Raw genomic sequence first — 22,881 nt, forward strand, 5'->3', positions numbered from 1 at the left:
ATTTTTGACCATACATCTGTCTTGAATTGACCATCATCCAAATGGTTTGGACAACATCTACTGCCAGCTGGTATTATAATTTCACAGTTCAAAAATATCCGAAATCTTGCATTTGGTGGGATCACGACCATTTTTGGTCCCGGGCGCTTACACAAAAAGCAATGCGAGTGGTTCTTTGATGTAGATGGAATGCACAACGAGACAGATGGGGGACTTGTGAGTACACTACTAGATCTAGGACGTTTCGGTGTTGGGCAGTAGTTGTCGTCAGCTCCTTCTTCCGATTTAGAATTTGTAGATTTTCTGTCCGAAGCGTAGTATTTGTGTCTCCATGCATTGCACAATGTGTCATGTTCATGTTTGACAGAGACAAAAAAGTGTTTTTGTAGAAAGCGAATTTCAGGTTTAGTTATTTTCCTTCTTTCTCGTGGCTTTGTTCTTTTGTTGCATAAAACACATGGAAAATACTTAGGTCCTGTTCCAGGCATTCTAAAATAAACGAATATTCAACTTTATCTATATTTTATGGTTTACGCGGTTTATAATATCGTTCAGCAGCTGTCTTTACATTACACGCATTTCTACACATCTTCGTAATAAAATGTTATAATGATTACTTATAATTAAGCTCAGCGTTTAACATTATATCGGATATACATACTGAAATGTACAGCTTAATTTACTGTACTGTGTACTAATCAGGGAAAGGAGTTGTCACGCGTAAAAAGGGGGGGGGGTGAAGAATTTTTACCGGTGGGGTGGGGATTGCAATCCCCAAACAAATCTACCACTGCTTTTGAATTCATTAATCAAAACTAATTAACCAATTTCATACACAGAAAACAATATCATATTTTTCGTAATATACAGATTATTTTGCGTGGTAATCAAAACTGATTTCTTGCTTCTTAAATAACTTTATACATTTCTGGTTACTCGTATATATTGGGGAAAAAATACAGTTGTCAGGGGATTCGAACTACGGACCCTTCGCTTGTAGATCTAGTGCGTTAACCACTGCGCCACTGTGACTTACTTTTTTTGCAAGTATAAGTTAGATATAACTCTTTATTAAGCTACAATTTATATATAATATGTCTAATATTCAACAAGATTTTTTTGTATCATAAACATTACGTTGTAGGTAAGTATTTTGATATTATCTACGAACATACAACATTAATTTCATATTTATATTTATCTGCACGGCTTAGTTATAGATCTAAATAGGCTCGTCTTGTAACAAGAACTTCAATCGTCTGCGAAATCCTATAGGCCTATCTTTAGGTTCACTAACTCGTTTTAAATGTTATATTTGGGGGATGGTTATTAAACATGGGAAAAATACGATACTGTACTTTACTCAAGATATCAAAGTATAATTCGATGATCATAAAACTAGCCCATGTACTGAGCACGGCATGTTGACGCCCAGTCCCAGCCATTTGTTTACATGTCAGCTGTATACATCGGCGATCTGTCAAAACAGTGGCGGATCTGGTATTTTTTTTAAAGAGAGTGAGTGTTTAAAGGCTTTAGAATTTTATTTCACACCCTTTCCGCAGCATTTCTTCTAAAGGTTGGTAAAAAAAAAAGTTAAAATGGGGGCTAGTGATTCTTGACCAACACTCCAAATTGCTATTCCTAAAACCTAAGACGAAATCTAGGTACCGCAGTATACCGTATAGGCCTATCTAGAGCAAAAAGGGACTGAAATGTTGATCATATGTTTCTATATATAAAGCCAAATCGTTAAATAATAAATTTAGGTAACAAACTGTAATCACTTACCTATTAACTCTGGAATTCTGGAGGAATTGTTGTTTTAAAAATTCGTGCCGCTGAATCCGGTCCGTTTACGGTTTTGATTTTATAAATTATAACAACAACTATTTAATTAATTTCGATATGAGCAAGATTACAACCACGAAAAGTTTTATACAAAAAAATATTGTGTATTCAGACAACTCCGTCATTGTCCAAATATCGTCATGGTTTACGTTATTGCTCGTAGTAAAATAAGCTCAATACAAATGCTATGTTGATCGAATTATCTCCCTATGATTGTAGAGCGCTTTCATGTTTACATTTATGTGACAGTTAAACATCAATGTATCGGCGAAATAAAAAGAACACAAGAAGATAATTGGTGTCTTTTAATTATTTTATTAGCATATTCAACATTTGAGATAAATTGGACCTAAAAGCAAAGACATACACTGTCCAAATATCAATGTTGAACTGATTATTGTCATCACATAATTCGACGATGATCATCCGAAATCTATATTTCATTCCTCGATCATAGATGTACATAAAACTTTTCAAAATAATTGGGATATAATTATGCTTTGAGATCCTATGTGAAAATCTATCATTTTATAATGTTTTATAAGGAAACGTCTATTTTTTAAATGAGAAACTATCATCATTCGATAAATTATGTTTGTGAAAGACCTAAAACAAGAAATTTACGTATGGCCACTGTCATCGAACAAATTGAATCCAACATTCATTTGTGCAGTTTTCATTTCTTTACCCATGTCAGAATTTTTAATTTGTTCGTTGAATGTGGCCAAACTGAAATTTTGAATCAAAGTTCCAAAATTTTTCATTTTTAGAGAAAAATGTGCAAACGTCGCGTGTTATGACATCTACGGCACAGTTATGACGTCACAGAATTAACATTTTGATATGAATATATTTACTACGATGTATATTGACAATATTTAGTGCAATATTTGTTTGTTAAGTTTCAGATAATTTTTCATAAAAATACAGGCCGATTTTGACCTTTCGTGGCTCTAGCTCTTTCTTAAAGGTTAAATGTTTGTCTAGATAACATCCTCGATACTTGATGCACGAAGACGTATTTACGTTTTCACCAATCACATTTATTGATTTGGAAGAAGACACTGATAACATTTGTTGACTTCAAAATAGAATAATTTTCGTTTTACTTTTAAGTCATCCAGTTGTTGATATCTACCAAAACTGGCTCCAAATTTTTATAATAATAATAATGACAATAATAAATTTGTTTTGTAAAGCGTAAAATCCATATTGCTCTAAACGCTATTTACATAACAAGAAAATAAGTAAAATAAGTAGTATAAGAACAAATGACTAGTAGGTGAAGAGAAAGAGTCCGTTATGATTGTACAGCATAATAATCTTGACTTAGAGTTCATCTGCACAGATTAGTTGTAATTAATCGCATACAGATGAGTCTTTAGTTTAGATAGAAAGATACAGAGACTAGCAGCAGTTATGATATCATATGGTAAAGCATTCCACTGTTTAGGGCCAGTCACACTAAAAGCTCGAGTTTGAATCACAGATGAGGTGGCAATTGGCACTTGTAGTGTGCTCTGATCACTGGACCGCAAATTTCCGGAGGGATAATAGGGTGTTATGAGTTCCTGGAGATAGGATGGAGCCATGTTGTTGACTGTTTTGTACACTAACACCAATCTTGAAGATGGCTCTTTGCTGAACTGGCAGCCAATGGAGGGAGCGTAATACTGGTGTAATGTTATCATATTTGAGGGCGCCTGACATGATTCTGGCTGCATCGTTTTGGATGGATTGAACCGCTGTATCTGCTTTGATGGTAAACCATAGTAGAGAGAGTTAGAGTAGTACAGCTTTATTGTTATGAAGGCATAGGTAACACATCAAAGCGATTCCCTGCCCAGATATCTCCTCAGCTGGCTTAGGTTCTTAACGTGTATGAAGGCACCTCTGCTCATTGATGATATATGTGCCTCCATGATCATGTGACAGTCAATGGTTACACCAACGCCCTTGGCATTAGTAACAGGAGTGATAAAGCCGTCTCCTACTTGCAGTGATGGTATGTGCAGCTTAGACGCCATTTGTCTGGAGGATATCACTAGCACCTCCATCTTGTCTGTGTTGATCTTGAGGTGATGCTGAGCTATCCAGGTTTGAACTGAACCTAAGCAAGACTCCATCTGACTGACTACAAGAGCGGCCTGTTGGACTTCAAAGCTGATATACAGTTCATTATCGTCAGCATACATGTGGTACAAGACATTGTTCTCTTTGAGAAGGGCCCCCGGGGATGCTGTGTAGATGTTGAACAGGACGGGCCCGAACAGCGGTCCCTGGGGACACTGCAGACCAACTGAGTGGCACCAGATTTTGCTCCCTTGACTTTGACAATCTGGGTCCGATTGGTAAGGGAGGACGCGAGCCACATGTGCACAGTATCTTTAATTCTAAGGTCCTTGAGTATTTGCAGCAAGCGTGAATGATCTACAGTGTCAAAGGCAGCCGATATGTCCAATTGCACTAACAAGACAGTCTTCTGCTCTCCAAGGACACAAACCACATCGCTGTGAACTCGCAGAAGTGCTGTCTCAATACTATGCACCTGACGGTAAGCACTCTGGAATGGCTCCAGTAGATTGTTCTCCGTGATATAGGTTTGTATCTGTGCTGCCGCAACCTTCCCAATCAAGTTGGATATACAAGGTTAGACACCGGCCGGAAGTTCTTTGGAATGTCAGGGTCCAGTGAAGCCTTTTTCAGAAATGGTGTCACAATAGCTCCTTTGAAAGATGTTGGGAAGGAACCACTATCAAGTGACTTATTTATGATAGAAGTGATGACGGGAGCAAGAGCTGTGACTTCTTGCTTCACAAGAGATGTAGGCATAGGGCTCAGTTCACAGCTCTTGTTGACAGATGACCAAATCAACTTTGTGACCTCATCCACAGTAACATGTTGGTAATGGCTAGTTTAGTTTCATCACCGAGTGCTGGTGGGTCAACAAGTGGATTGTCACATGTAATGGAGCTTTTCATCATTTTAGGTCTTCGGATTGAAACTGTCTTATGTGGATTGGTCATTGGCATAACCAAGTAGAGAGACATCGGAGTCTTTGATAAAATATTGTAAAGTACTAGCATAAACGGTGTAAAGAACACGCCCACATATACCGGCACTACCTTGTGGTACAGAACATTCAACGAAGCAGAAGACTGTCTTGTTAGTGCAATTGGACATATCAGCTGCCTTAGACGAATTGATATGCACTTCCGCCATTCTGGGGGAAATATGTTTTAAACCAATCCAATGCTGAATTGGACACCCCGAAAGTAGTTTGTAACACTTTGGCGAGTATACTATGATCAAGTCGAAAGCAGCGAAAAGATTTAACGCAACTAACGCGGTGACCTGTTGCCATTCCATTTTCCAAAGAACATCAGATGAGAGTTTGAGAAGAGTTATATCTGTTCCTTCTGTATACACTTGGCTAATAGGGTAGTAGTTTGCGCAATTCCAGGTATTTCATAAACTGGTTTAGTATGTACTTTTCTTGAATTTTTGAAACATAACAAGTTACTCACCGGAAGATAGTTTTTTTTTAAATCGTCTCTAAGCCACTTTTCTTCAGTAGTGGTCTTATGATTGCTGTTTTCCACTCATTTACAAAAGCATCTGATGTGAGGGATTTGTTGACTATGGCGGTTATTGTTAGCAATAACACCTCAGAATACTGTTTTATCAATTTCTATGGAATGGGGTCAGTTAGGCAGGTTGTAGGCTTTGAGTTTATGATCACACTTAAAACATCTACACCAAACACTGAATTAAAATTATCAAAGTGATATGTGCATTTGAATCCAAGATTTGGATCAAATTGTTCGAAATCGTTTAAAGTATTGCGAAGTTTTAAAATTCTATCCATACAGAATGAACTAAATTCGTCAGCTAACGATTCGTCACTAGTATTTGACGGCATAGGATTGTTTTTACTTCTACCCATCAATCCAAAGACAGTTTGTAAATTTGTTATGCATCCTTACCGCACTCAACAATATTTGAATTGATGTGCTTGAATTTGTTGTATTTAAGATGTTTTCTGTGCACCCGTTTAGCATATATGTATGCGTAATCATGGTGCGCAGTCTTGTTTCCTTCCCATTTTCTTTCCGCTGACATACAACGTGCCTTAACATGACCCGATTCCTACGTAAACCACGCTAAAATAGGTCGAATCGTCACCAATTTCTCGTTTTCAGGAGCATGAATGTCCAAGATGTTTCGAAGTTCAGAATTGTAAAACTTTGCTAAATCTTCCGGGTCGTACTGTTTGGTTGCATTTGCATTAAATTGAATGAGATCATCCTGAAGGGTGCTGCTATGTTGCTGCTCGTTCCGTGCAAACTGTTCATCGTTCCTTGCAAATCGTTTCGTACCGTTCCGTGCAAGTGGTGTAGTAGTACGTTTCAGGATCTGTATATCGTATTTATGTCTTTAAGTTTCCCCAGTTTCCGGATTTCTCTAGTTATCTTAAGCTTAGGTATATATATATATATATATATATATATATATATATATACTCATGGACAAAAGAAACGTTACACCAAAATGTATAACTGTAATTTTATTTCATGAAAATATAATATAATTTGGGAATAAAAAAATAAAATTTGAATGTTCAAACACAACAAATATCTAAGGTTTCCCGAATCTGAACATACACAAATTACGGAGTCAAAGCCGGAAAGTGTTAACTTCGGATATTCAATTCACAATGTCAATAACGAGTGAAAGAACCAATGTTATCGATAACAGCTTGACAACGACGACGCATAGAAGCAATGAGACGATTGATGGAGACCTGAGGGATTCTTTGCCATTCTTCCTGCAAAGCAGTTCTAAGCTGTTCAAGCGTTTCCGGTTGATTGCGGCGTTGTCTTACTCGACGGTCTAATTGGTCCCAGAGGTGCTCGATTGGCGATAAATCGGGCGAAAGTGCTGGCCATGGCAAGATGTCGATGTGATTGTTGGCAAGAAAGTCTCTGTTGGCTCTTGCAACGTGGGGGCGCGCATTATCCTGTTGGAAAATTCCGCCATTTGCAGCGATAAAGGGACGGACATGTTGTGCAAGGATTTCATTACGGTATCGTTGTGCATTTAATGTCCCAATGATCGGTACAAGATCTGTTCGTCGATTACCACTTATTCCGCCCCACATCATTACACTTCCGCCTCCAAAGCGGTCATGGCGTAGCACACATCCATCAGAGAAGCGTTCACCGCGTCTACGGTACACGCGTGTTCTGCCATCCACTCGGCGCAGCATGAAACGTGATTCATCACTAAACAGAACGTGATTCCAGTCTGCAAGCCTCCATCTCAAGTGACGTCGAGCCCATTGAAGTCGTTCTCGGCAGTGTCTTTGGGTCAGCATAGGTCCTTTGTATGGGCGTCGTGCACGTAGACCTGCAGCCGACAAACGTCGTTGAACTGTTCGGCGACTGATTCGCCGCAATCCAGGAATTCCAACAGCAGTGTTTGCTGGATTTTCCGTTCTGTTCCGTAGATGACGTAATCGTATCATGCGGTCCTGCCTGGGCGTTGTTACCCTAGGTCTTCCAGATCGGGGGCGGTCTGCTGTTGAATTTGTTGTGTTGAAACGGTGCAATAATCGAGAAATCGTGATCCTTGCAACCCCAAATCGCCGTGCAACGTCGGCTTGCGACGCTCCAAGTTCCAACATGCCAATTGCTCTTTCGCGACTGGAACTGTCGAGCCGGGGCATTGCAATACGCGAAGATGTTGGAAAATTTTGATGTTTTTCTTACTGCCTGAATCACCTTGAGTAGTATTTGATAAAAATGAAAATGATTTTCTTTGCACGTGCAATGCGATATCCACGAAACCATGTTTACGGGTATCAACGATAAATTCACGCATGACTAGGTTTTAACATTTGTTGTGTTTGCCAGTGTAATCAGTAAAGCATGAAGTGTTGTTAAACAAGTTTTTATTTATTTATACGAAAAAATATTGTTTTACTATAATTTTTTCATGTGTAACGTTTCTTTTGTCCATGAGTATATATATATATGCATGTATATATATGTATAAATGAAGCTATTGTCACTTATTTGAAAATTTTCGGGTGGTTCGGACCAGACTATCTTATCATTGTTCCGTACCGTGATAAGATAAGTGTATTTACCAGATGGATGTGTCTGGCAATTTACAAGTTGAACTAATCCCATAACTTCACAATTGTATCGTCAACTTTATTGCAATGAATTCTGAAATCACCACAAACGATAACAATGCAGTAGATTGTTTCTCTTCTAGAAAAGATGTCAATTCTTCAAAAAACATCGTTGTGGTCACTGGATGCGCTGCTGAGTAAGGATGACGATCGACCGTAAAATATGTTTTGTTGTCATCTATATTGTAATCTATATATTGAAAATTTTGTGCAGATATCACCGACTTTACATCAAGATTGTTTCTGTGCATGATGCCCGTTCCGCCACCTGATCGAAAATTGCGGGGAACATCGATAAAGTTATAACCAGATACGTTAAGAGCACATCTGACAATTGTATGTTTTGGATTACCGTCATGTAACCAAGTTTCCGTTACGCAACAAATAATCCGCAGACGATACTATTAAACGTCTTCCTGAAGTCTTAAACAACATGATGATATAAAAATTCACAGGTTTGCACTTGAAACAGCACTGAAATTTGGATGTTAACCGAGATCTCAAAAACTTGCTGCCATTCACGCAGCGCAATCGAACTAAATATAATAGTATTGAGCAATCAGTAGATAAATATAGTGATAATCACCATTAGGTATTTCATTCTATTACAGATTTACACCTCAGCGTCGGGTTAAATAAACTATACTAAGAACTCGTGAAAACCTTACCGACTGTTGTAATTTCATTCTAATTTATATCAAACTCTGTGTATATTTAAAATCATAAACATTGATATCTTTAGAAAATTACAAACTTTTGAAACTGTGGGTTAAAAAGTCACTCTGGAGTCAGGCTAAACCAATTTTCTACTTGACCTGTATTTATCTAGTCCAGCGATTTATTTTTTATGTATAAGTTAAGTTTATACTCTACAAGTATATACATTTTTTTCTGGGAACTAAACATTAGATCAGAGGAAATGTACACTGAACATTAGACTTGTTCCTGGCCGTCTAAAGAAATATGTATGTGAAAAGCAAAGTTCATCAATTTTTAGTTTTAGGATAGGTGTTAGAGTTATTAGAAACATAATGTACCGTTGATACGTCATTCAGTTTTGTGATGTTAATGATAAATATATTGTGAACCTATAAAAACACGTCGCTCAGTCGCACTACAAAACGGTTGTGGAATGACATACAATCCTAATAATGTTTCAGTTTTGTTGTTATGGTAAATACTGATTTGTGTCGTATAAAACTCCAATGATCTTTAAGATAATCATGCGTTTATGAGAATTATATCATAAGAAAAAAGAATGTTTTGCTCCTACAAAAATACAGCCAATACATTGATGTCTTTTCATTTCAAAACGAATTGAAGTACACTTCGCTTAGGAATAATCATTTCAATGATATTGTAATGTAATTATAAGGTGTTTTTGTTACCAGTGGATCGGTGGCATAAACATGATTACTGAACCATTAACATGCGGGGTTTTATCTTACAGAAACAAAAGCGTAAAAGTCAACGATTTAATGAAAGAGGAATCCAATACCCCGATGACAGGTAAGTGAAATTTATACATAATATCTTTCGCTTCCGGAATTACACTGTACCTTTCCATTCACCAGGAGTAACGATAGATGATATGAAATACAAAAAACCCTATAATGTTTGTGACTAAAAAGGCGAAGATAACAGTGACCAATCTCATAACTCCAATAAGGCATACAAAATTAAGAGTTTGGCAAACACAAACTCTTGGAGTTGTGAATAATTTTTCAAAGATATGTTTATGTACTTGTATATTTTCTGTGCGCATGAGTAGCATTTTCGAAAACAAAATCTTGGTCGATAGATAACACGGGGAATGTTTGATTGGGGTTTAATTTGCTACAAAGCTTAGCTCTGCATCTGATCTATTAAACTGATATTGACTTTACCAAATAGAAGTAAGGGTTTCGATCTGTGTAGAGTTATCTCTTTGATAAAATTCTCTAATATTAAAACATACCCACATTTTCAATAGATACATGGGGAATGTTTGATTTTGCTACAAAACTTATATGCAAAGTGAAGATAACGAACAGTGATCAATCTCATAACTCCTATAGAGGTGAAGATAACAAACAGTGATCAATCTCATAACTCCTGTAAGCAATAAAAAGTAGATAGTTGGGCACACACGGACCCCTGGACACAGCAAAGGTGGGATCAGGTGCCTAGCATCTAATCTATTAAACTGATATTGATTTTACCAAGAAGTAAGGTTTTTGGTTTGTGCAGAGTTTTTTTTAAAGGCATATATATAATTTATATAAAAGTACAAAACATAACTATATGTATAATAACATATCTCAAATATTTGTTACAAGCATTTTTCTATTCATAGAAATATCATATACAACAGTATGATAACATAGGAATTACTTAAGGAATGATGTATATTAAACAATGTAGTCGTAAGTTGGCCATATAGTGTTATAATGATAAATATTTAAGTATAGTGGTTTGTGCAGAGTTGTCTCTCTGATCAATTTCTTTACTATTAAAACATACCCATATTTTCAATAGATTTATTGTTCCTCTTATGGTGTCACTACGCTCTTTGAAATTGAACATACAATTCATAAGGTGGTATGTAAAGGTTCAAAACAAATTCACGAGGAACCATTGGACCGAATTCTGGTACGAAAGGCGAAGATAACGAACATTGATCAATCTCTTAACTGCTATAAGCAATACAAAACAGAGAGTTTTGGGCAAACACAGATCTATGGATATACCAGAAGTGGGATCAGGTGCCCAGCGAAGTAAGCATCCTTGTCGACCGGTCACACCCGCCGTGAGCCCTATATCTTAATCAGATAAACGGAGCTATCCGTAGTCAAAGTTAGTGTACCAAGAACGGCCTAACAATCGGCATGAAACAAGTCAGACATCATTTGACCCAAAGATAGGTTGTATTTGCAAACTTTATCATTATAACGACCAAGGCATTTGCGAAATATTTAGTATACAGTGTCTTCCAAGACTTCCCAGATTGGTATTTATGTAAGTTTGTACCAATACCAAATTCAAGGAAGGATATTAGGACAAAACATTGGGAATATTTTGGAAGATTCGATGAATCAAAATTGATACAAAACACTAAATAAACAAGACGGCAGGTTATCTTAAACAGCCATTTCCTTTCTCACAGGGTTAGGACTTTTTCTCACTCCCAAATGTACTTCTACCAGACGGAGTTTTTGGGAAGTGAATAGGAAATGCAGACAACTAGTAATACCATGCATATTTGCGTGGAATCATCGTTAACCATGTTTTTACACTCAGCACAGTAGCACAATATTTTCTAAGGAAAGATAACTTTCGCAGTGATAAAAATTCAGTATCAAATTCATTATTTTCAATATCGCATAGTCTAGATAAGTGTAAATAGTAGAGACAGATTTGTTAAGCCATTATACACAATATTGTTCTTATTAATATATAAGTAGTTCAATTATATTACAATATAATGTAAATTGTTTATGTCCGTTCTTCCACTAAATGAGACATAGCCACACCCAGGAGCATATTGTTTACCACATGTATTTCACTAAACGTTTTTCACTGTAAAATGCAGTTCTTGTTTATATTTTCAGAGCATATTGTGCATCAACACGGAGAAAGGTAAATGGTAATAGGAAGAAAAAGTGTTGTCCATTTGTAATTTATAGGGACTTTGTTCCACATATTCTTATTCGTGATCGCCTAAGAGATATTTTCTGATTTATCTTTTTACATCGTCAATCTGTCGTCTGTAAACCTGTCACATTTGCGACGTCTTAGAACATCATACATTGGACTAATGTCAAACAAGCTTGGTACAAAGAAAACTTGGATGAGGAAGAATCGAGTTTGTTTGAACGAGGGCGGTGTCCTTTCGAAGGGAACATAAATAGGGAAGATGATTACGAGATAATAAACATGGGTCGAATTTCTTAACGAATCATTGAAATATAGAAATTAACTTGCTTGAAGGTATCCTTATATAATTTAGATTGTATCATAAATCAAAATTTAACTGTGACTCTAATTTGAATTTTGTATTGACTCTGATCCAACGCATAAATACTCTGAAGCTGAAATAAAAAATCTGCTGAAGTTCCTCATTAACAATACCTTCGTCGTCTTTGGTCATCAGGTTTTCCAACAGTCTGTTGGAATTCCCATTGGTACGAATTGTGCTTCTTTGTTAGCTGACTTGTTTCTATATTCATAATAAGCAGAATGTATTCAAAAACGTCTACGTGAAAAGAAAAAAAAATATCTTGCTGTGGCCTTCAATTCGACATTTAGATATATCAACGATATAAACAATACTAACTTTCAGTCATATGTCGATTCGATGTATCCCTGTGAACTCGTAATAAAAGACACCACAAAGTCGTCCACTTCTGCTTCATACTTAGATATTTCATTGAAAATAGACATTAACGGCAAACTGAGAACTCAACTGTATGAAAACGGGATGATTTCAACTTCTCCATCGTCAACTTCCCATATTTATGTAGCAATAGTCCATTATCACCTGCATATGATGTTCATATCTCTCAACTAATTTGATAAGTAAGAGTAGGCTACTGAAGTTGATGGTACAGGGGTTTGAACAGTCTCCATTGAATTCAGCATTTCGGAAATTTTATGGTCGTTATAACGATCTAGTTCGTCAATACAACCTATCATTGGGTCAAATGTCCGACGTTTTTCATACAGATTGTTACGCCGTTCTTGGCACACTGATTTTGACTACGGATAACTCCGTTTACCTGATCAGGATACAGGACTCACGGCGGATGTGACCGGTCCACAGGGGATGCTTACTCTTCCTAGACACCTGATCCAACCTGTGGTGTATTCAGGGGTCCATGTGTGCCCAACTATCTATTTTGCATTGCTTATAGGAGATTGATCACTGTTCGTTATCATCACTTTTCATTGACATGTTTCTCTATCTGTCAATTCGCAGTTCTTTTATGTTTTAAATCGTTTATTAATTGTGTTCTATTAGAATAAACCAACTTTAGTTTAAAAACTTAAAAAAATAGAACTTCAACCCAAATCCGCGCATTTGCGACAAAGATGTATGACGAATGAAACTAAACTTGCTTATACCTGTGTGCCTGTGTGACGAACACGATTGACCATGATCGCAGAACATTTCTGGAAGTTCAGGTTTTGATACGAGATGGTGCGAGTTATTATACAATTTGTTGCGCTATGATCCCGTTAGGTCATAGTAAATACATTTCTGTTGTCACGATGTGTCACGAACTGAACACCTGTTCAGATACGATCATATACATTATAATAAGATTGTCCCGATCAAGTTCACGATTGAACCTCGATCTTATACACTCATCACGATCGGGAGTTCTGATTTGGGAGGATACTATATAGTAATGTGCCTGCAGATACGTTCGTATTCATTACGATATGTTAATCATTAATTGATGCGCTATGTTGCGATAGGATACAATTATGATCGCGATGTCTTTCACGATCAGGATCGAAGATGACCAATGTTTGAGTTAACGATTGGTCCCGATGGGTAGAGATACAGCCCGTGGCCATTGACTTCATTTTCTAACATCTAAAAAGTGAACAAAACAACCCACAATTACAAAAATGGCGGAAGTTTAGGTTGATGACAACGTGGCATTTGCAGCATTACTGTATGAATATATTATGATTATCGTGACAGATCATGGGGCATAACAACGCATCGCAACTAAACGTGGCGTTTACCTTGTAAAAGATTAACTGGTATCATCACGATTTGGGAACACGATTAGATGCAATATAATGCGGTTTGTTACGATGCAATACGATTTGATGCGGTTATAGTGACTGTAAATTAATTGTGCTGATCGTAGAAAAAAATTTGACACGCAAAGTATTTTCTTCCATCGACACAATTGTCACGACTGACCTCAAGATCTGATATGATTTGATAGGATCCAAGTCAACGATGGAGACCAGGATTTTAATCGTGGTGTGAATGGTGATAGTGAGAACATGACATTAAATAGACACAGTTATCATTTTTCCTTTGCTTTTAATCCTTTTAAAATTTAGTAAAACGCAGAACAAAACTTTAGAATATTCACCAAAGTTACTTTCTTGTAATCTAACTGCGGAACAAATAAAATATTTGAATAGGACAAAGCATTTTCACGAGTTTTTTTTTTTTTTGTCTTTTCAAATTAGTTGATAATTACATTAAGATGTGTATGTTTTTAATCAATTTGGATATTCATCTGAGTGAACTGATATGAATATATGCTTGCATTCATTGCATGCTCTAAAATCAGAATATTTAACTTTTTTTATACAGAGGAATATATGACGACTTAATAGAGACAGATAATGGCAATCAGTACGAGGGTCTCTCCACTAAAGGTTATGTACAGTTCTATTTGTACTACTGGGATTTCTTGAATTGATGATGCATATTTACCTATCTTTGAAATCTGGTGTATTTGGTTGAAAATGTCTGTGTTTTAATCAATATTGAAATTTATTCATTATTTTACACAGATGAACAAGAAAGTGAGAGGTAAGGTGTACATATATCTCTTTTGATCTCAATCTAACATTAACGTTTCTGTATAATTTTTAAGTCCCCGTATGGCAATTACTGTGTCAGACTGACAATCTGTAGACGTTTTATGAAACAAGTAAATGCATTTGTTTAGTTTCATAACTTTCTGTTCAATAGGAGAAGTATACCACTGGAGTCAACAAGATTCTAATTCCCAGAAATCAGAACTATTTGATTATAATGAAATTTATATAGCGCCTTATATGGAACAGATTACCCCAAGGCGAATTTGACTCCTATCTTAGGCACTCCGGGGTTTTTTTTGTTTAGTTCTTACAAGTTTATTGTTATTTCGGATTTCCAATATTTCAGCTTGAGCATCCCTGAAGAGTCATTATTTGTCGAAATGCGCATCTGCTGTATCAAAATTAGTACCGAATAGGTTTTACATTAGTATAAAGAGAAATAAAACATTAAACATAATTAAATGAAATTAAATGGGATAATATTTTGTATCTGTAAAAGTACCAAAATAAAACACTTTGATTAAGATCCATAGCCAAAGTGTTTCTTTTTGTATTTCCCAAGAAGATCTTAAATTAAATGCTTTCATATTCAGCTTGGCAATGGTCATAGGAAGACACGCATATATTTGAGTAAACAGCCAAATGTCACTATGTAAAAATGGCTGACATTATATAAAGTTGCTTCATTTGTATTTGGTGCACGGTAGGTAATGGTCAGATAAAAACAGCTTTACCGTATGTGCCATCAGATCAAATGTGAAGATCAGAACAGTACATTATTTCACATGAGCTGATGGTGGGGCCCTGTTTGACTTTGTCAGTTCTCTGGCTTGCAATGTTATCGTTAATATTTACAATAATGTGTTATCTTAAGCAAACGTTTGAGGTCAAATGATAAAGGTCACAGGTACAAATTGATTTCAAGATCACAGGATATCCTTAATCCATTACTTTATGTTTAGTACAAGGTAGACAACCATGGGGAAAGAGCTGTAAAATGTGGGTCTTTAGGTCAGAACAAGATATTCATAAACACAGCACATTATGAAAATGAGATTATGGCGGACCCTGTTTGACTTTGTCTGTTTTCTATTTAACAGTGTGATACTTGTTATCATCTACAACCATCTATTATTGCAGACAAACTTACGAAAGCATACAAGGATGCAGTGGTGAAAGTAAATATGAGAAACTTTCAACTGTCTCTAAAAAAGAAGGTACATACATGTTTAGTCATGTTATTATTATAGTTTACATCATTATTACTTGGAACACATAGTTTAGGTCCCTTATAAACTTTAGTTACTGATCATCAATCAAAAGATCATAGTTATCGATGTAATATATTAAAGGGGTTATCATAGTGAATCAAATTTTATGGTATTGACATTATGTTAGATTTAGGAATAGGGTAATACCATTCAGCAGTATAATATTCCCAAAAGGCATACAATCATCTTCAAACAAGCTTGCTATATCAATCGATATATAGTATTCAATTTTGATCAAATGAAGGATCCAGTTTCTTTTCAATTTATATCAATGTCAGTACAACAGATTTATGCAAAACATGTCTTCAGGATTGCGTGGAAAAAGTTTTTAAAATAATAATAATAATTGATAATAATAATAATAATAATCTACATTATTTAAACAGGATAGCACAATTAGTTTAAAAACTAGTTTACATTGTGGTCCTCAAAACATATATACAGACAGCAGTATAATAGAGATACAATATAGAATAGTATATGAAGGTATGTTGTATACATACATGTACGCTATCTACATATTTAAACTGAAAAAAAAAAAATAAATAGATAAATAAAAAAAATAAAACTGAAAATAATAATAAAAAAAACAAATTTATATGGTTTTAATTTCCCGAATGAAAAAAAATAATTCTAAGATAAGTGTATTTAAAAGTTTCCAATGTTGGGTAATATTTTAAAAATTCTGACATATCATTCCAATTGTAAAATATATTCTAAGATATTGTGTCTTTGACCTCTGGATATATAATACATCACTTTGACTTGATTTGGTGTATCTACTGCTAATTTCATGAACATACTGAAAAACATCTAAATAATCGTGGGTTACAGCGGGTGTGACCGGTTGACAAGGGATGCTTACTCCTCCTAGGCACCTGCTCCCACCTCTGGTGTGTCCAGGGGTCCGTGTTTGCCCAACTATCTATTTTGTATTGCTTGTAGGAGTTATGAGATTGATCACTGTTCGTTATCTCCACCTTTCACCATGTAAAACGTTAAAGGCAAGAATGATAGTTCTGTATACAAAATAGTCTGACAGAGGCATCCATCTAAGTTGCTACATCATTTAAAAGCATATAACAAATTGAAATTCAAATTATGACTCCCAAAATGGAGTCAAGTTCCGGTTTATTATTCCTCTCAAAACCATTTGTAACGTATGACAGAGATACAAGTTATGCAATTTCAATTCTGAGGATGGAAGTAAGATTTAGTATTATAAAATTAAAACTCCCGGAGGACAGATTAAATAATGTATCTTTATCATAATATGTTGCGTTTTCTTTTGAATGACGTGGGATCTGGTTTTGATATGAGATCGGAAATTTCTCTAAAAGTATATTAGTCTGAATTTTGTTTAAAAGTTCTGTTATTGTCAGCGCAACTCATTTAAACCACCTCAACATAATTTCAGAAGACTTACATACTAAGGTTTTACTGTGTAGATGTGCATATTTACAGAAGTTCCTGTTTGAATGGGGTTTTTTTTTGGTGGGGGGGGGGGGGGGAGTTGTGTCGCATTCGAACTTAGAAGGATGGCCTCTGTCATTTCTGTTTTTGTTAGTACAACCCCCCTCCCCCCACCCCCGGAACCGCCTAACAGAATTCCAGGAAACTCCTAGTTAATAAGGACATACTTTGTAAATGTGCATAATCGTAGAGAATTCTTATCTGAGAATTATGCGCCTTTGACCCTAGAAGTCTAGAATGAAATATCCTGTTAGTGAAACAATTTGCCAGCGTAACTAGTCTGAAACCCGTGACAAGAATTTCGTGTAATTTTGTATGCAATATGGGCACACTGTGTAGATGTGCATATCCTTTTGAATTTTTTTTCTGGGATTTTCTAGACCATCCACTCTTTCAGTGATGAATCAATATGACTAAACTCTCTATGCATTTGGATTCATATTTAATAAACACCCTCATACGTAAAGTATTATTAATGGTTTATATAATTATGACTGCATGAAAGTCCGAATGCATGGGGATTCTTTAAACTTAGCAACAAGGCCACAATATAAAACATCGATACGTAGATAAATTTGAGTTGATATATTCCTATTTAACAGAATGTTCTCAGTTTTGGTAGAAAAGAAATGTTAAGACTACTAGGTTAGAAAATGTCCTTAGATATATTTGCATTATTAACTTTGCACTAAAAAGGTTAATACTTTCTCATACATTTTTCCATGATTCTACAATATATATAAATAATACTTAATGTATCTAACAACGTGACATTATCTCCAAATAAACAAGTAGTTATACACTTCATTTGCTGACTAGTAAGTAATAGATATAAGTTTTTTTATGAGCACAAACCAGAGTTTGGTATATCGTAGAAATTAACGTATGAATTACCATCTTGAAATAACAAGAAAGTATAAACTTTCATTTGTCAAAATGACGATATTCAACCATCTTTAGATAGACTGTTATTGTATAATAGGTGTTTCTGATGAACTACAAATGTTCCATTGTCATCAAATATGGATGAACGAGGTGTTTTCGGTGATTGTTATAGACCATGATAAACATTCTTACATTCTGATATTGTATTAAATGATATACAATTCCTTTTATATACATGCTCATGACAAATATACATATTTTGCTTCAATAGATGATGACGGCAAATACCAGAATTCCCTCAAACCGAAGATGTCAGGACCAGATGATGTGTACCTCAACACCTCATTTCAAAATTAGGAATCTCGGGGGAGGTCTTAAGCGGTAGTTTGAATAAATAACTGCGTGCAGAATTGATCTTGAATGCATCGAATTACTTAACGCACGGACAATACATATACGCGCTTTAACTTATACATATGCACCTTGTAAACGATTGTAGTTTAAACTTGATACACTGTATGTATAATAATGAAATTTACAAAGTAAATGACAGATTCGATTCCGTCAGTTTGAGGTAATATTGGTTAATTATCTTATTCATCATTTGTTAGGAATCGAATTTTACAAGAGCCGTTTAGATAAACGCTGAAGATGATTGATTTCCTCGTTACACTCGTATTTCAGCGAATCTTTTGATATTTGATAAAGTAATCTTTCATAAGTTGAAAGACATATCGCATGTTACTGAGCTTTAAGTTTTTTTTTTTTTTAGCAAAATTGATTCATTATATGACTAAATTGTCTTTGAATTTGTTTTAAATAAAATATTTTGTGTAGTTTTCGAATTCACCGTATACAAGGTCACCACCGAGGGGTCGTCACTGTGGATAACAGGGCTCCGAAGTAGAGCAAACGCAGTATCAGTCAGTATGAAGTCGATTTTCGCATAGCATACATACTATTTCTGCAAAAATCATATTGCATAGAGTGTCGTAGATACATCTTGATCAATAAAAGTCACCACATTTCAAAAACCCGTATTTGCCTCAAACACTTCGTTCGCGTTCCACGAGTAGGTCTGTAGCGTTGAAAGTGATGATTTAAACCCATCTTTATCGGTCATGTCATCTCTTTTCATTTTAATTTGTTTGATAGAGAGCGTCTATATGCCGATGTCAATTGGTGATGATTATACCGCCCCTTTTGACACATTTCACGTGTAATTGGCACAAAATTACACGACATTATTTGTTGAATGAGGGCTATGATTTGACATCCCGCGAGGACTATGTTCCATTTTATTTTTACTGTATTGTCAGGCTTTAATAATTGTCCGATAGACGTCTAAATGTAAATTTTATTATGATCCTTTTAATATCGCATATTTGTCAGAGGTACTTGGAAGTACCGAGTTCTACAAACTAACGGAAGGTATATATTTTATTGTTAAGGATACATTTTTATACTAATCGATCATACATGTATTTGTGACAATAATCTACTATCCTTATCACATCTTTGAAAAGGGTGCAGTGAGTAATTTTGGCATGCTTTGCTGGGGTGCCCATCTACTAGCCATTTCATAAAAATCGTGCTGTGATGTCCTGATGTTCATTTATATATAAAGGTATCTCGACTGCATTGTCACGTATTATACGTAACGTTATTAGCAGCCGTAAAACCAAAACACCATGGTAGAACGATGGCTCAAAATATCTAAAGTCTTCCTTGAAAGGCTGTGTATCTGTTATTTATTTTTAACTTCATGTAAACATATGTATTCTTTATCTACTGATCTTACTCTGTTTCTATTGAATGCATGCATTGTAATAATATCTAATATAAAGTGTACATAGCTTGCAATCTCCGTAAAGTGAAATAAAGATTGATTGACGGAATGGATGAGTCTTGTGATGTTTTAAAGCTGGTATTACTGACGCATTCTGTATATATGTTTTAGTTTTCTTTCTCATCATCCAAAGTGTGAGTAGGTATCGAATTCTTGCTCTATAACACCATTATACATGTAGCTCCTAGACAGGCACAACACTTACATCACCATTGTGGTCAATTCATTAAAATCATATATTATAACTTATCAGATAAAACTGTCAAACACTTTGCATACTCACCCAAGGGATTCAATCGAATAACGAGTGACCTCGCCTTAGTCTAGTGAAAAAAGGGGAACTTTAGATTTTCAAATAAGGATTCCTCTGGCTGGATGAATTCCTTGATTTTGGGTTTGTCCTGAAATCGAGCGTATAGGAGAAATCAGGGATAAATATACATACCCAAATATCACGTGAAAGGTGAAGATAACGAACAGTGATCAATCTCATATTCCTATAAGCAATACAAATTAGATAGTTTGGCAAACACGGACCCCTGGATACACCAGATGTGGGACCATATGCCAAGGAGGAGGCAGCATCCCCTGTCGACCGGTCACACCCGCCGTGAGCCCTATATCATGATCAAGTAAACAGAATTATCTGTAGTCAAAATTAGTGTGCCAAGAACGGCCTAACAATGGGTATGAAACACATCAGACAGCATTTGACCCAATGATAGGTTGTATTGACGAACTAGATCGTGATAATGATCATATAATTTGCAAAATGCTGACTTAAATCGATACTGTTGTTTCGAAACCCTTGTACCATCAACTTGTTTGTCAGTAGCTTACCTCGATTTAAAAACTGACAATATGCAGAACAAGCTCTTGGGTATCGAATCAGTTGAGAGATATAAACACCATATGCAGGTGCTAATGGAATATTGCTACATAAATATGGGAAGTTGACGACGGAGAAGCTGAAATCAACCCGTTTGTCATACATTCGAGTTGTATTGTTGTATTGTGCATAGAGACAATGTAATAAAATTGGGAATGAGTGTGTAAAATATTGTCTTCAAGCAAATTGTTGGCGTTTATTCAATACACCTATCCAACGAGGACCCCGTACACGATATTGTCAACTATAGTCAAATGTATGTATGTATGTATATATATATATATATATATATATATATATATATATATATATATATCTTGCTCCTCCTCATCAAGCTCATCCCGAGGTCAGTCAATCTTTGAACGTCCATCCGATGTTTTTGCGGGAACATTCTGAACAGGAAAATTCTGAACAGTGACCCGCTCAACCTCACAAAGTAAAGAATGTGGGTTTACTGTAACCGTATTTGTGGTGATGATGCTAATGCGCACTTGTACTGTGCCATTTCCTTTTCCATCATAGGTAATCAGGGTAGGTTCAATATCCAGATCAGCAGGTATTTGTGAGTTCTTGATGGGCGTAATCATGCCACACATTGATAGTCACATTTGTGTTTGGTTGGATACTGATTCTATTGTTCTCCGCAGATCTAATCCGAGCCAAAACACTATCACGGTGAACAAGTTCCTTTTCCCGCAGTGCAAGGCATCTGAAGGCAATATATCATGGGGTATGCAACTTAGCCTGCTGCAAAAACCTTACTCCATACTTCTCCTTAGTGCCACTTATCAATACTGATATCACATTAGTACCAATTAAAACAGGCACTGTTTCATGGTAAGTGGTTTCATTTACCAGAAGAAACAAGCAGTCGATTGTTTCTGCTGAATCAGATATGCCATCAATCTGCAACTCACAAACAATAAAACCATGATAAGGTAACTCGGTGCCATCTGCACACTCAAGGGTAAACAGTTTATCTACTGGCCGTAATGGAATGTCAGACAAATGTGTCTCATAATATTTTCTGCTGACAGTGGGAACTGCTGAGCCAGTGTCAATCAAAGCTTGTGTAGCTACATCTTGAATATACACTTGGGCCCCATTTGATGATCCAACAAGCGTAGATGTACGTCTATGTTTTCTTCTTGTTTTGTTGAAAGGTTTAAAATCATGTGACCTCTTTGAATGATCCAGTCTGACTACACATTTCCAATCTGGATGTCCAAACTGACCACATCGTTCACATTGAACTTTATTAAAATCCGTTGAAATACCATGCAAATTAGCTTGGTCAACTGTGGGACAATTTTCTTCTATGAAGCTCCCAATCTGTCCCACCTTAGAAGCTTCTAGTCGTTTAAATCGGCATTACTATTTCGCCTATGCTCTCTATAACTTCTATACGAATTTCCTTTGTTTGAAACATTTCCTTTGCCTTTGTTAAATGGTCTAGAAGATTTACCACGATTCTCAGAGTTACCGTAATCTCTGGGCCCTGATCGAAAATTAGGATCGTTCTGGGTCAACTGGCTGTTATTGTTCCTTAACCATCTGACATCTTTTTCAACTTCAACCATCCTTTTATCCATCTGCCCCAGTTTCTTGAGGATGACATCTAAAGATGTATCTGTATCTGGTTTTCCTCCTATTTTCGATACCTGTGACTTCCTTTTGTCCAGTATTGCGGAACCGGAAGTAGATAATAAGGTTTTTATATCCAATTCAATGGTGCGTAATTCCCGTCGCAACGTTTCAAAATCGTCGATTGTGTCGTATTTGTAACGACTAGCATTCCGTAAGATGATGTCACTGAGTCCTGACCATAACTTAGTTCTCAGCATCTCATTTCTCGAAGCACTGTTAATGGTTTTCCTTTCAATGCATGTTTGAAGCAAATTCTCCA

General features: G+C 35.9%; 1 protein-coding gene across 1 annotated transcript in view; it reads left to right on the top strand.

Moving 5' to 3' along the window:
- The window catches only part of LOC130048680 (hemicentin-1-like), an 87,190-nt gene extending 67,055 nt beyond the window's left edge, over nucleotides 1-20,135 (top strand). The window contains exons 12-17 of the mRNA XM_056145695.1: nucleotides 9,501-9,559; nucleotides 11,641-11,668; nucleotides 14,376-14,440; nucleotides 14,579-14,597; nucleotides 15,749-15,825; nucleotides 18,509-20,135. Of these exons, the coding sequence (XP_056001670.1) occupies nucleotides 9,501-9,559; nucleotides 11,641-11,668; nucleotides 14,376-14,440; nucleotides 14,579-14,597; nucleotides 15,749-15,825; nucleotides 18,509-18,594 (334 nt within the window). The 3' untranslated portion in view covers nucleotides 18,595-20,135. The remainder of the gene's footprint in view (nucleotides 1-9,500; nucleotides 9,560-11,640; nucleotides 11,669-14,375; nucleotides 14,441-14,578; nucleotides 14,598-15,748; nucleotides 15,826-18,508) is intronic.
- The last annotated feature ends 2,746 nt before the right edge of the window (nucleotides 20,136-22,881 follow it).

The sequence above is a fragment of the Ostrea edulis genome, chromosome 1, assembly GCF_947568905.1.
Source record: "Ostrea edulis chromosome 1, xbOstEdul1.1, whole genome shotgun sequence".
Taxonomy (NCBI): domain Eukaryota; kingdom Metazoa; phylum Mollusca; class Bivalvia; order Ostreida; family Ostreidae; genus Ostrea; species Ostrea edulis.